Genomic DNA, 14,718 nt, shown 5'->3' with positions numbered 1-14,718 from the left:
GAGACAAACAATAACGCATATATAGTATAAACAATTAGCTTTCAAATATCACTATATACTGTATTATTAATATGACAACAAATAACATAATATAAAAAATATAATAAATAAATAAATGTGATAAAATAATAATTATTTCTGCATGCATATTAAGTTAAAAAATAGTCAGTGGAAGAAAAATCCAACTGAGCCAATTTTTTATTTTTGTAATTTAGTATAAATATGAGTGTTTAACTGTCTTTATTGCTTTTTTTTTTTTTTTTTTAATCATCTTGAAGCCTACTTATGTTAAAGGTAGAGAGCCATAAATATGACAATGGGAATACACAGCAATATGCAGACAGTGATGGATGTCAATTTTCCACAAGCAAGGGGAAAAAACCAAACAAACCCCCCCCCCAAAACAAACAAATTATACTTCTCAGCTCAAATTCAGTCCTCTTAGACTTTGCTCTGTTTACCATGTCAAATTTCTCCAATGCTTGATGGGGGTCACTGTGTTTCCAATGGCTGAGTTCAAAATCACTTCCAAGCAGGGAAGCGGGTTGTGTTACTATGACAATCAGCAGCTGCAGCATAAAAGTTTTATATCTCACCTCTCATCCAATGAGAAGATGACAGGAGAAACATCTTCAAGAAACTTCACAGACTACCACAGGTTTAGTTAAGGTAAATTCTGACTATTTCTTTATTCATAAAGTAACTAAATTATGAACTTATTTAACGGACATGACACATTGGTGAAATTTGATAGGTGTTTGCATTTTCCTAAAGTGTTACCATTTCAGCTTTGTTTATAATAACCATCAGCATTATCATTATTATTCAAAATACTTATGAAAAAATGGAAATGCAGTATTTTTTCTTTCCATTTTGCCCTCCACACTGAAAAACACCTTACCTTAGGAGGTGACTGTTGCTGCTGCTGGGGGCCCTGCTTGTTGGAGGCTGGCTGTGCATGCTGAGAATGTGGATGATGGTGGGGATGGAGGGCCTGTGAAGACGAATGGTGTCCTTGCAGGGGCCTAAGGGCACGAGGGATGAACTCTGGCGCCAATGGGTTGAGGACATAGGTCTTTTTGAGCTCCAGGGCCTCCAGCTGAGCCTTAATCTGCTCGAAGGTGATGCCATGTAGGCTCGAGTTTTCATGGCAAATGGAAATAAAGTGCTCCCAGAATTTTCTGGAAGTGGGCAAAAACAAAAACAATTTTTTTTTTTCCAGTTTTTTCCTGCCAGTGTTACAAATGACTCCTTGGGGGATAAACATAAAAGATCACAACTATTTATAGCAAAGAGGCATGTGCAAAGTGCAGAAAAGGGAAGATTGGAAAACGAGGAAAAGGAAAAATCTTTCTAAAGCATTGTGTACTTTATTTAGAACACAATGCTTTCCATTGGTATGAGCACCGGCTTGAGGCAACTTGTCACTTAATGTTAAGAGTCATTGTAAACCCCCTAAAAACTTATGAAAAGCATTTTGAGCCGTTTTTTCCTTTAATTTGTCATCTGACGTTTGTTCTCTTCTGTCCTGAAATGTGCAGTCAAAAGAATGTGGCGATATAAGACATTCACATTTCAAAAACAAACTCTTGTGCTGTAGGAGTAGCTGTATCATTAGCAGTCAAGTGTCAATATTAGGATAAAATGGGAACTGCCATGAGAGAAATGTTGGGCAGGCTATCGATTGTGTCCTAATCTGATTAAATGATGAGTAAGTAACCCTTTAAAAGAAAAAATAGAAAAGGAAAATGGTACTTATTCTGCCAACTGTGCAGACTGTATTTTTCTAGCTCTCATTAGGAAGAAAGAAGTGCAGAGTTTTTGTGGCCGCTTGTGAACTGAGTGGCAATCAGAAAATATTTTTAAAACTATAACACCTTGCAGGTAGAGGCAATCATTTAACCTGTTCAGTTAATAAAAAGGTATAAATACTGAATAACAGCTTGCCCGGCTACTACACTGACTGAGACATTTTGTTTCCATAATAGCATAAACAAAACATAAGCAAAGACAAACTACAGCTGCTATGGAGACAGCAAGTACAGAAAGGATCTGGCAGCTAGTAGTGACCCAATTATGGTTTATCAGAGTACGCCATTGCTCTCTATGTGGTGAAAAATAAGCAGATAGTCACACGTGAACAAACTCGACACTTGATAACTTTTATGCACTTAATTTATCAGACTATCAAACTATCTACCAAATGATCAACTCCTAAACCATTAATATAGTAGTTTTAATTAAACCTGAAACTTTGCATTTCAATCAAACCTTGGCAGTCTGATTTAAAATGCACTGTGCTGGTGTATAGAGACAAAATTATTAGTAACCAACAATATGAAAATATTAATTAGGCTATATTTACCTGCAACGCCCAACAGAACATAGCGCGATGGGATCTCCCACAACTGCAACCAAGGACTGGGCTCTGGTGATGGCTGTATTCAACAGCTTGTAGTTGGACAGGAAACCATAGTCAAGGTCCTCTGTCGAGTCCTCAACCAGCTGCTCTTTGCGCTTGATGGCCGTTTGCTTGTGCTTGCAGGTATGCCGTGTACGCACCGTGCTAAGGAACAGCACCCGGAACTGTTTACCTGCAAACATTTTTTTTTTTTAAAAAAAACATTTTTAAGCCCTCTAAAAAAAAGTGCTAAACTCAGAAAACTTAAGAACAGATTTATTTAAAAAGATGTGGTTAGCAAGACATAACAGTATGACAACAGAAAATATTACAAACAAAAATTAACCCATTTGAAATCAAAATAATTATTAGAAGAAGATTTTAGGAACTTGCTATTCTCCATTTCAATTAAACCTTTCTCTTTCACTATCAAAAACAAAAAAAACAAAAAACCCAACAAAACACAGAAAAGGAGAAAAAAGGCAAAACTTTATAGTTTACAAGACCTTACCAAAGACAACCAACTATCAACAATCAACTAAAGTTGTGGCCAAATAAATTTCTCCAGTAGCTTATGTGACATTTATTATATTACTGGAACCTGAATGAATGGTAATTACCTTGTTTATAAATAAATGTTTATTAATAAGTATACCTGTATTGCCTGTTGAAAGAAACTATTGAAAAACATTACGTAAATCTGTTAAATTCAACTACTAACCACTAACTCGAGTTTTTTTTCCGTGTCCATGTGTTTCATGTATGATTAATGAGGGAGCTAATGACCTGTATAAAGCAGCTGAATGTGATACAAATGAAAGCTGCGTGAGACTGACACAGAAAAGAGACTTGGGGAAAAAAGACTTATTGTACAAATCATATGAGACACAATATGAATACATTCGAGCTACACCCAAGATTGAAGGAATTTGTTTATTTTGTCTCCTTCATTTTAAGCAACATCTCGAAGAGAAAAATAGGAGACAACCTTCACAGAATTAAGCATTTTGGGATTTATGCTCTGAACTTGTTTATATTGTTTGTCTTTTCGAATGCCTTACCATAGATATCTTTAATTACGATGATGGTTTAACACTTGCTAACATAGAATACTACCAAAGCCATCCTAAAATATCAGCTCATTAATTTAAGATATTTTCTTTTTACTCATAGAGATGTATCACCTTAACACATGAGACACAAAGCACAGGATGTGCTAGTAAATATTTGTTCCTCACCTTGGACATTGAGCACTCTTTCCACGCTGACCTCAGGCATTCTCTTCTTCCGTAGCTCAGCACGAATGCGGAACACCTGGTCAGCATATGGTGACACCACCCCAATGCTGCCTTCATCCAGCTTCCCCCAGGCCACTGGCCACTTTTTGCGCAACTCCTCCACCCGTTCCACTATCTCAAATACCTTTGGAGAGAGAATCAAGACATTTGGATTTAGGGTCTTCTTTAAACAACTTTTTAAATAAAAATGTATTCCACTTACAAAATAAACATACATAACTGTTATAACATAACTGTAACTGTAAAAACTAATCAGAAGCTTGCAAAACAATTAATATTCATTTAAAAATACAATTTTAACATGAAGCATCAGTCCTGACAAATAAATAAATAATAAAAAGTAAAATGTTAAATAACTGGACTGAGCTATATTCTCCAACAGCATTTGTTCAGTTAGTTCAATATGAAATCAATACAAAAGTTTTTTCCTAGGTATGGCACATATCTCTGCTGACTGTTCAACTAAAAGATTTACCTTCACGACTGATCTTTTCTACAACCACTCTAAGGTGATGCTACCTGACAATACTGATCTGGACTCATGCCTAACAAAACGCTTAAAAATCTCCTTTTTAAAGGTAGCCCAACTACCATGGCTGAGGTGTGCCTTCTTGGTAAAACTGTGATTCAGTTATATACAATCCAAACTTTAATTTTAAGGAAATGAGACTCCAAAGCAACAGAAAAGAAACCAAACATTCACGATAAAACCATAACTGTGACAGTTTGCTGTGTCTGCAGCATTTTGAAGACCCCATGAAATGTGTATTTAAAAATGTTGTTTAAAAAAAATAAAAATAAACTATTGGACAGATAATGCCACATTTTTAAGTTTAAAAATTCCTATAACTGGCAAACTTTGATGGAAATCATTTTTGAATTACAATTTTAGAATTAAGAATTCTGTTATTAAAGTTGAAGTGGTTGCTTTTTCAATTTTCACTGAGCTTAGCCCTAAAGGTAGAGGCTTTGAACAGACTCTTGCACAACAGACATAAGACGTATGAGCGTGTTTTACTCAATGCATACCATTTCACCATGGGCCCTGTATCAAACAAACAGGAGGTAATTAACGTGGCATTGATAACAAGAACGATCATTGCTTTAATTGCTTGGAGCATGGCAATAAAGGCTTAGGGTCCACTGAAAACCTAAATAAGAACCCATCCAAAATTCGGACTCAGTAATTTGTGCTTCATGTGTTTTAATGTAGGTCTAAGTTGGTATCACATTTGAGTTTATGGGTTTCATCTTTAATCAGGAATAAAAGGCAATGTGCGCGACAAATTGCAATGATTTGCCAAGGCAAAGACTGGTAACAACTTTAATTTCTATGTAATTCAAATACAGAATGTTGAGTGTATAGGTCCACATCTAACAATCATGCATAATTATGTCTCTGTAAAAATCAGACACTAGGCTAAAGTGCGGTTTTTATTGCCAAAGACTACTCAACTTTTAGTTATTTTTGTATTGTATTATATTACTCTAACCAGCTAATGTGTGAAGTTGGCAACTATACTGGTAAGAAACCATTTCTTGATCTTTTATTTTAACTAATTTTTATCTCTGAATCTTATTAGAGTTTTTACAAAGCTTCCTTTTTTGTAAACATGCTTTTGCACAAAGCTCCGTTACGGCACTCTGAGTTTAAATGGGTGGAGTTCAGGGGCCATAGTGAGTAGCAGTTTATATGTTTTAGAAGTGCTTAGAGGCCAATACACAGCGAGTATAATTATACACATAAAACACAGGAAACTGATTTAAATATGCTTTGGGTTGCATTTAGTACCAGTCCAGAGGGGGTCATTATGCCACTTATTTAAACACCTTGAATTATTTAAACTGAACCACATTATTTCCATAAGATGTTTATAAGTCCAAAAATATTTCTTGAAGGCTTTATATGTACATGTGCTCTGGCCATACCTCAGCATTGTTGTAGTAGGCAGTGCTATTCTTCTCCTGGACATCTTCTCCTCTTGCTGTGAAGAAGGTTAGAGGGTAGAAGTCCTTATGGGAGGGCTGCTTCCCACTTGCCATTAGCTTCCCATCATAGAACAATTCTGACGTGTAGCTTTACGAAGGGAAGAAGAAAAGGAAAAATAAAAAAGTGACATGAATTTGGAGGACAATTGCTTGATCTTGGCAATTTTTTTTAAAAATTTTTTAAATATATGTTCACAAAAACTGATATTAACGTGAACCACATGTCCCGCATATATGATTCACGCATTCCTTGCAATTAAGCTTTAGTATAAGGATGGGTACTTGTTCACAAAGCTCACTTTTGTCATGATTGTCAAAATGTGTTTGGATCAAAATGGAGCAATACTGAAACTCTACTGTGCCCAATGACAATACAAACTTGCCTTATGTACAGAGTATGCATGTTCATGGGTACAATGTGTATACTACCAGTACTAGTGACAACTTAAAGTATAAAAATTAAACATTTTGATGAGAGGTGATCCTTTAAGCTTCAAAGATGTACAATGAAGACAACTTTGTATTTGCTCTCTAATTGTCTGCCACTAGTATTAATTTCTAAAGTGATCCAGGGAGCATGAAGTTGGCATGAGGCTGTTTGTGATTTTATAGCAGCAACAGAGTTAAGCCCCTGCAGTGGAAACCCAAGCTCTCTATGATCAAAGAAGGATCACTGGCAGGTAAACCATGGTTAAACCAAGATTAAATTTATGTAAATGTGACCATCTATACATGTAGCTGTTTGAGGTCCAATTTGAACAGTGAAGGAAAGCCATAATGAATGAAGACTGCTAGACCAAAGATCTGTAACTGAAAAAGGTTGGTAAAATGGACCAGGCCCAGAACATGGGAACATGTAACTATGCTGCCCAAAATTGAGTCTCAAAAAGTGCAGGTGCAGTCTCTGTCAGTAGTTATGACTGTGTTGTAGAGCAGAAACTGACCAGTGGATCAGCTAACATAAATCTTAAGTTAAACTATTTTGGGATAATAAACAAGTACAACAAGAAGAAGTAAAGAGCTAAGGGGTCTGAATCCCAGATACACATACGTGGGCACAAGTTGCTCCTAGAATTCTTTCTACTGAATCGCTTTCACATAAATGACGCTACCCCACCGTGCACCTGTGGAGTGATGTGACTGTGTATAGACACAGCCAAAGGGCATGGCTTAGACAGTTATTCCTTTTTTCCTTTAAGCTATAATATCATGGATATCATGCTGTATTATGCTTAATAAGATGAATGAGGCACTATTCTGGCAACATACAACACTAAGCAGCAGACTTACCAATGGTAACAAATGGTAGCAGAGGAGGTTTATTTTGCTGTAATGATGTCAGGCAGCAAGCCAAAAATAAATAAATAAATAAATAACTGTGTACCTGTGTTGAGATGGGGGGGTAGCAGTTCATTTTTAACGTGTTACAGTATCACAACAGCAAGAAAAGACTGCAAGAATTTTGGTTATGGAGTTCCAGAAATGAGTTATTTTTCCATTTTGATGGCAGCCAAGAGTAATTAAAGTTGCAAAGGACAAATCCTTTTTACTGCAAGATGGAGCTCCAGCAGGAGGACACAGCAATGGAGACAGATCACCAGCATGGCTGTGGAGAGCTTAACACTGAGCCAGCTAGCAGGTGAGTTGGCTCCCTGAGCAGCAACACAGCTAACTGTCTAGTTATCTACCTGCTGTCTAACATGGTCCCTTTGGATTGAGGAACAAACTTTTCGACTGGCCAAAGCCAGTCTCAGTAATTAGCAAAAATCACCAGGTCAGTTTAACTGAGAAATTGCAGCACAAGTCAGCTTGTGTCTGACATATATTCACTCAGTAAAGCTTAGGACCCCATCCCTCTCAACCTCTTCAGACAGTACTCAAGACAAGGCAGCAAGGGAAAGCAGGCACTTACTTGATGATAGCTTCATGGGAGCGGTAGTTCTCACAAAGGAGAATACGACAGGGGAATTCAGGGGGGTAGTGCTCATACAGTCGATCCAGCAGGGACACGTGCAGGTTGCGCTCCCGTGCAAACTCACTGTACACAAATGGACTGAGCTGGAAATTGAAGGACAGGACAAAAAGAAAAAAAAAGATGTAGTAGTAGTGAAGGAAAGCTATGTTAGTTTTAAAATTACACCCAAGATATTTCACGCTTCCCCTTCATTATTTTTCCTCTTTAATAAAGTCCACCAAAGCTTTTCCACGTTGACCAAATATCTAAATAAATCATTTGTTATTGGCAAGTGACATTTTACTGCTGACAGTCAGTGAAATTGTATACAGTGTTTGACTGTAATGTAAAATAATGATGATGATAACTTTCTGTAGTGATATATACAGGACAGGAAAGTCGACAGAAGAAAGCTGAGAGTGACTGGGAAAGAAACATATGGATGCATTGGTGGACACTGCGCCTTAATACGGTTTTTCTTTCCTCCAAGACATAGAGAGATCAAGTAATTTAAGCACAACTCATGCTGCATCTTCATCCACTTCACTACCGGTAATCCTGTGCACCGTCTTAAAACCAGCAGACGAGGAAATTAGGTTTTAATTCCTTGTGTTGGCTTAGAAAGCTTGACTGACATGAGTTTATATTTTGTTTTTTGTGGTTGAAGTGGTCTCTAAAACCGCAGAGCCACAGAGGCTGCTGCCTGTTCCTTTGTTTTCTGAAGTAGGTCAGATAAGAACCTAATAATAAGCAAAGTGCAAAATGGTATTACTATTCTTTGATGTCCCAACTACCATCTGTAGTTTGTTCCATCTCCTTAAGTGTTTTGACTTTGGGCTAAAGAAAAACCTCTTCAAGCATTTGAGACCCCAAGACACTATAATGTAGTTGTTGTTATTATATAGCAATTCACATAGTATAGATACAGTTAGTCTTTAAAAAGGGCCACTTTTGAGGCTTCTACAAGCTCAAAGTTGAATTCTATCTGACATTACGTTACTGTCTACCTGTCTGTTTGTCCGTTTACCTGCATGTGGTCTCCAGCCAGCACAATGCGGGTTGTCTTGCTAGCTAGAGCAAAAGGCATGATGGTTTCACACTCCATGGCCTGGGCCGCTTCATCCAATAGGATATGAGTGAACAAACCTATCAAAACAGACAAGACACAAATATCTATTCACCTGTACATATATTACAATTTCACTGCTTGAAAATTGCTCTTTATTCCCACTTTTATTACGATATACTTTTCTAATAAGAGCATAAATGTGAAGAACTTGCAGCATTGACCTTTCTCGTTGAGTGGAAAAGTGGACACCCATCAAGTCAGCAAAAAGCCCTAAAGCAAAACTGAGCAACTGTAGCTTTTCCTTCGTTTATCATGTCTGTGAAGCAGCTAATTTTGATATGCTAATTAATCAAATAAATAGTTTATAGTTTTCACACTGTCAACAGTTCTAGGCTAATGTTGATCTTAAATAAAATGTTTATCTTTAGTTTTCTGTTGTTTGTAATGTTGACTCCATTAATTATTAATTTTAAAAAATCTATATCAATACATCAATAAAATCGTGCAAATTTGTCATACAGAAACAACAAACATTCATGCTCTACGACCAAACTGTTTTTTAGTTTTTTTGTTTTTTTAAATCTCTCTCTCACACACTCTTCATTGGTGGCCTTTATATATATTTTTTCGCCCATTGTTTTAACCAGTCTTACAACTTAAAGGCAGGGTTCTGTGCACATACAAATGACTGAACTTGTAGTCTAACCCTGCCTTAAAAAGCTCTAACAGAGGTCGGCAGAATGAGGGGAGGGGGATAAAACAGCATGGCAAATGAGTGCTAGAACAAGGAGCAAGGAAGAGAGGCTGAAAAACAACCAGCAAACATCCTCTAAAGCTACACTATTTCCACAGAAAAGGACATGCAGATATGAAATTTGACAGTTGGGAATAAAAAATAAACTGACAAAAAAGTAAACAAACAACAACAAAGAAAAAGGGCCTGACAAGAAAAGAGGTGGAGCAGTTTAATTTGAAGCAACATTCAATCCTTAGTATCAGCCTTTGAAAATGCAAAAAGCCTGCAAAATATGTTTTGCAGGCTTCCCCCCCCCAACTACAAAGCCTGAAACCAGTGTTATCGCCTTTAACGCTGTATGCACTTCACTGAAGCATAGGCTGGCACTGTTCCCTGCAGTGATCCTGATAAAATGGTAAACATTTTGATACAACAGTCCATGCACTGCACACAGAATATGAATAAGCAGGTTTATACAAAGTATAACTGAGAAATGGCCCATCAGAATTATAAAGTCTATATCTTGTAATGTTTCCCTTATTTTCAGTTAATAAGGGAAAAATGCTTGTTGCAGAGGTCACAAATATTCTAAATAACTACATGTAACTGTGTGTTAAACAATACACAAATAGTCTCTGGCTTGGCTTTTCAATAATTACATCTTAATTTAAAATATGAATTTGGATGCATCATACAAAGTTTCAGTGTTTCACTATGCTGAGAGCAAAGAAATGTTAGTGAAAACAACTTTAGAAAGTGTTGTTAAATTTAAATTTTTCCTTGAAATTTTCCTCTTATTTGCTATAAAGTATAGATTATAGATTAGTTGCGGTGTGAGAGGGAAGAAAAGATCGTCTTTATGAGCATCAGATGGTCAGAAGCACAAATGAATTTATATGGTGCTTACCACTGCACTTTGGAAATGCCTCAGAGAAATTATTCACAAATTCATTTGTTGCCACCATCCGTCTCTGGGCTAATAATTGGTTTTTGAATTTGCACAAAACAGCAGTAAGGGAAAGGAGGAGAGTAGAGTAATAAGGAGAGGTGAAAGAGATCAGAGGCACAGAACTGCAGAAATTATTTGGTAGAGAGATTACTCTTCAATAATAAATGACAATTGCTTCTACTCACACGCCCAGTCTCGCACATTCTCCCTTTTAGTCTGTTTTTTTGTGTGGCTCTTTTCACACTGTAAAAGTGATTTGAAAAGTGTGCAAGTGTGAAAGGGTCTTGGAGTGCGTAACTAAACCTACAACGCAAGCTTTGTAACAAAGCTCTGAAAGCTGTGTGGAACTCCCCCATCAGAAGGATAGTTTCTGATCATCTACTTGAATGTGTTGTGGCATGGTGTGATCTCAAGGAAGGGGAAACAGCATTTCCTGACATCCATGAACTTCAGTCAGTCATTTAATGCAAAGGCTTTTGCAACCAATTACTAAAATACCCCCTATATTTAAAATTATGCTAGATTGTCCATCGTTTTTTTTGCATCTGAAACTTGAGGAATGTGTATAAATAATAGTTGTAATTGCTGAATGGTTAATGCAATACTTTTGTTAAATGTCTGCCCTTCAAGCACATCAGTGGTTTGATTTACAATCCACTTGGGTGGTGGATTTTAAACTTTGCACAGTAGAGAAAGGTAATGCATCCAGGCAAAAACATGCTGTGAGGGCTGCACAAATTAGTAGAAGCAAAGAATGTCTGTTTTTGCTGGGAATGGGATTTTTGCATATCATAATAACAAGAATTTATTAAGATATATAAAGGCATGCTAAACAATACATGCACAATGTCTACATGCCAGATCTCATACCTAGACCATGAAAAAAAGAGCAAAGTCATCAAGCCAAACATAAAAGCCTAAACATCATCTTTTGAAGACCTGTGTTTTGGGTGCGAGATTTGTTATCGCTACTTAGAAGACTTGCTGGCTCCCAAGTGTCTCGTTTCCTGGAGATTTTCATCACCATCAACCAACAGGAGAACAGGACAGATGAAACGTGGGGAGGAGGGCTAATGATGTAAAGTACATTAGAAACAGGCAGATGGTGTTTCCAAGCAACCGACAAAGCCCCCTCTGCTGACACATTAGTGTCGGTTATTAGCCTGCACTGACAAATTGGTTTGTTTTCCATGTCTTTTACATAACTTAAATGAGTTCCAACCCTCTATAAATGGTGGGCCCCTGCCAGCACCGGTTGTCAGAGTCAGTGGGGATGACCAAAGAACAGGAAATGAGAGTGACTGTGTTCTGTTTGCATACATTTACAAGCCTTTAAAATGTGTGCACACACATGCTCACATTAGAACATACTAGAAAACTCATTTATTAAATTGCTGAAATTATGGTTTAACCATTCTGGGAATTCGGAGCAATTTTTTGTTGTTGTCGTTTTTCTACCGTTTCTCAGCCTCAATTATTTAATCAGCAATGCAAAAAACAAGAACAATCCTGAGTTAAATTAAGCCCCATCTCACACACAAACCACACTTCAGCATTCATTCATCGTATATGCCTGATATATAATGTGTCAGCTACTCCGGCTGGCAAGTTTAATCCAAGTGCAAATACTGGTATGCCAAATAAAAGCTGCTGAGAACAGTGGCTGCCTGCCTCAACCAATAGGTCAGCGTGACTTAATGTTTTTTTGTTTGTTTGTTTGTTTTCATATGACTTACCAGGCTCCAAGTCAAGCTGGCAGAGGTACTGGGAGGTGCTGAGGGTGACCACCACCACGCGGTGCCTGAGGATGTCCTCCCTTGTGGGCATCTGGAAAGTGATCTGTGTGCTGGAGATGAGACAGTACTGCTGGACCACTGGGTGGACCGTCTTCACCCAGCGGTTCCTGAAGTATACCCTGGAGTGAGCAAAGAAAGCAGAAAGATCAAGAGTTACAACCACAAAAAGCAAATACTTAAGTCTCAGTGTGAATGAAACACTGTTAATTTTCATTTAATTTTATATGTTTTGTCTCACTTAAAAGCAGATAGACTGGAAATGCTTGTAAAAATGAATGACTGCACATGATATCTGACGTGCACCTCAGACTGAGTGCAATCTTATCCACACAGAAGGCCGCCAAGAGCAGACCCTTTGGACATACTTTCTGCAGTGGTGCACTTTCGACTCTGCCCCTAAATATTCAAATAACATCTGTATTGACTGAGTTCACTCAAAGCAGACAAGTGGACCCGAGAGGAGGAAGCTCTAATGATTATGGAGGAATTACACTGGAAGCTCTAGAAATCAGACCGACTGCTCATGTGAAACAAGTCATTTGATTGCCCATATGGTCTCCAGGCTTGTGTGTGAAAAAACAAACACACAGCTGTCACATTAACCCCAGCCTGGTCAAGGAACACATTGATTCCCTGTCTTTGGGGACTTCTGGCACTGCTGAAATGTGATTAGAAGTCAATGATGCAGTATAAGGAAGCTGTCAGTATCTTCGAGTGTATATCTGTTGCCTTAAGGAGTAGTTCGAAAAGCCGGAATGTTCATGAGGTCAAATCCCTCAAGTCAACAAATGTCTGCTTGTTACCACTGCAGGGCAGAAAAACAAAACAACCCACGTACATGGATGTATAACTCTGACTCTATGTGCCCAATAACATTCATCTAGTTAATGTCTAGTTGAGTTTTAGATTGATGCTATCCAGCTAGAATGGTCTTCGCTGACATATAGGGCAAAATCTGAGCAAAAGGTAGAAATGCCAGACATTTTATAAACAATTATCACTTCTGTAAAAAACACCCAACCCAAAGTATGTAAACTACAGAGATGTGTAATACATTACTAAAACTGTTTTTATTTATTTACTAAGAAGATGAACACCTGAACCTGACAGGTTTTTCTCAGCATCTACAAACACTAGCTTATGTGGTATTATTTTACAACATAAAATTGCAAAGAGACTTCAAACACTTTAAAATCCAATATATAACCCCCCGGGGCACTACAGCACATTTTATCTACTGTACACACTACATGCTACGAAACAAAACAAGAAGCTTGTTTTGCCCCTCAGCCATCTCTTGTTCCGTAGGAGAGTTTCTTTACCTGAGAGGTCTGGCATGCTGATTGCCTGCTTCAAAATAAGGATGAAGGTAGTCCTTAATGTAAAGGTCAGCCGCACTGTTGGAGTGGGTGCAGATCAGGACCCTGTAGAGACAAAAGACAAACAACTGTAGGCATGAATCATCATACGCAGTTGCTGAAACACTGTATCGGTATCTGCCAAAACCAGCAGCAAGAATAAATTATCACCAGGGTACAGTGGCACATAAACTACCTTAAGAAATAGTTTCACTTCATAAGTTTTTTAATAAAAAGTTTATAATGAAGTTGCATGGGTTTTTTTTTTGTTGTTGTTGTTGTTGTTTTTTTTATAACAAAATAGTGGTTGTGAATCCTATCAATTAATTTTGATTAATAGCACTTGGCTTTCCTAAAAACATAGTATAACATTATTTTTGTATATCGATAATATTTCATGATTAAACTGCATCCACTAATGCTATACAAATACAGAAATATAAGGAATAAAGAAAAGGGATTTATTTAGTCTCTATAGCATGCCAGTTTTCAGTAGAAACTTTAAAAAGTAAACTGATATTAGTATCCGGGACAGCAAACCCAGAGCTGTTCACCCTGACAGCAGTAACAACTCCTGTTCACAATTACACATTTAAACATTCATGTAGCATCACAGCTAAAGATGTACAGAGAAAGCTTCCAATATTAAATACAGTAATTCACATCTTGAGCACACCTGACCAGGGTCTATATACGGTCTTGTTAACGATTTTAAAAGTATGGTGAGCCAGAAGCACTAATCCATGGGCTCACCTCCCCTTGTCATGGCTTTTAAAATATCTATAATTCATCTTAACCACAGAATATTAAATGTATTCAGAGTGAATTGAGGAATGAATATTACATTGCTACACATTTTCCAAGGCTGTTTTCTCTCTTACATTACACATACACATCCTGGTCTTCCTTATTAAAAACCAAAATGGTAACTTTTGTTAGGGGACACTGTCCGAGATATTACATTCATTTTTCATAAAGACCAGGGAACCATTTATGTGCTTGTGCTACATCGGTTTGCTTCTAACACGGGAAATTGCAAAGTTTCCTGTGGGTATCTACACAGTGAGGGAGCTTACTAATGATGAAAAATGCCAATGGAAGAAAATCATACACTGTTTTGTTGTTATACAACACTGTGTGGGCCACTGAAGTGACATAGCTTGATTGA

The 14,718-nt window shown here is 37.4% G+C and overlaps 1 protein-coding gene across 1 annotated transcript in view; it reads right to left on the bottom strand.

Annotated features, from left to right (window-relative positions):
• Positions 1 to 14,718, bottom strand: part of helz (helicase with zinc finger) — a 47,509-nt gene that overhangs the window by 9,374 nt on the left and 23,417 nt on the right. The window contains exons 17-24 of the mRNA XM_085162483.1: positions 13,515 to 13,616; positions 12,133 to 12,311; positions 8,670 to 8,788; positions 7,601 to 7,746; positions 5,629 to 5,776; positions 3,640 to 3,823; positions 2,366 to 2,594; positions 902 to 1,181 (exon numbers count right to left, since the gene is read on the bottom strand). Of these exons, the coding sequence (XP_085018609.1) occupies positions 902 to 1,181; positions 2,366 to 2,594; positions 3,640 to 3,823; positions 5,629 to 5,776; positions 7,601 to 7,746; positions 8,670 to 8,788; positions 12,133 to 12,311; positions 13,515 to 13,616 (1,387 nt within the window). The remainder of the gene's footprint in view (positions 1 to 901; positions 1,182 to 2,365; positions 2,595 to 3,639; positions 3,824 to 5,628; positions 5,777 to 7,600; positions 7,747 to 8,669; positions 8,789 to 12,132; positions 12,312 to 13,514; positions 13,617 to 14,718) is intronic.

This window comes from Neolamprologus multifasciatus, chromosome 6 (genome assembly GCF_963576455.1).
Source record: "Neolamprologus multifasciatus chromosome 6, fNeoMul1.2, whole genome shotgun sequence".
Lineage (NCBI taxonomy): Eukaryota > Metazoa > Chordata > Actinopteri > Cichliformes > Cichlidae > Neolamprologus > Neolamprologus multifasciatus.
Note: the sequence above shows the minus strand (reverse complement) of the source record. Positions and strands in the feature narration are given on the sequence as shown.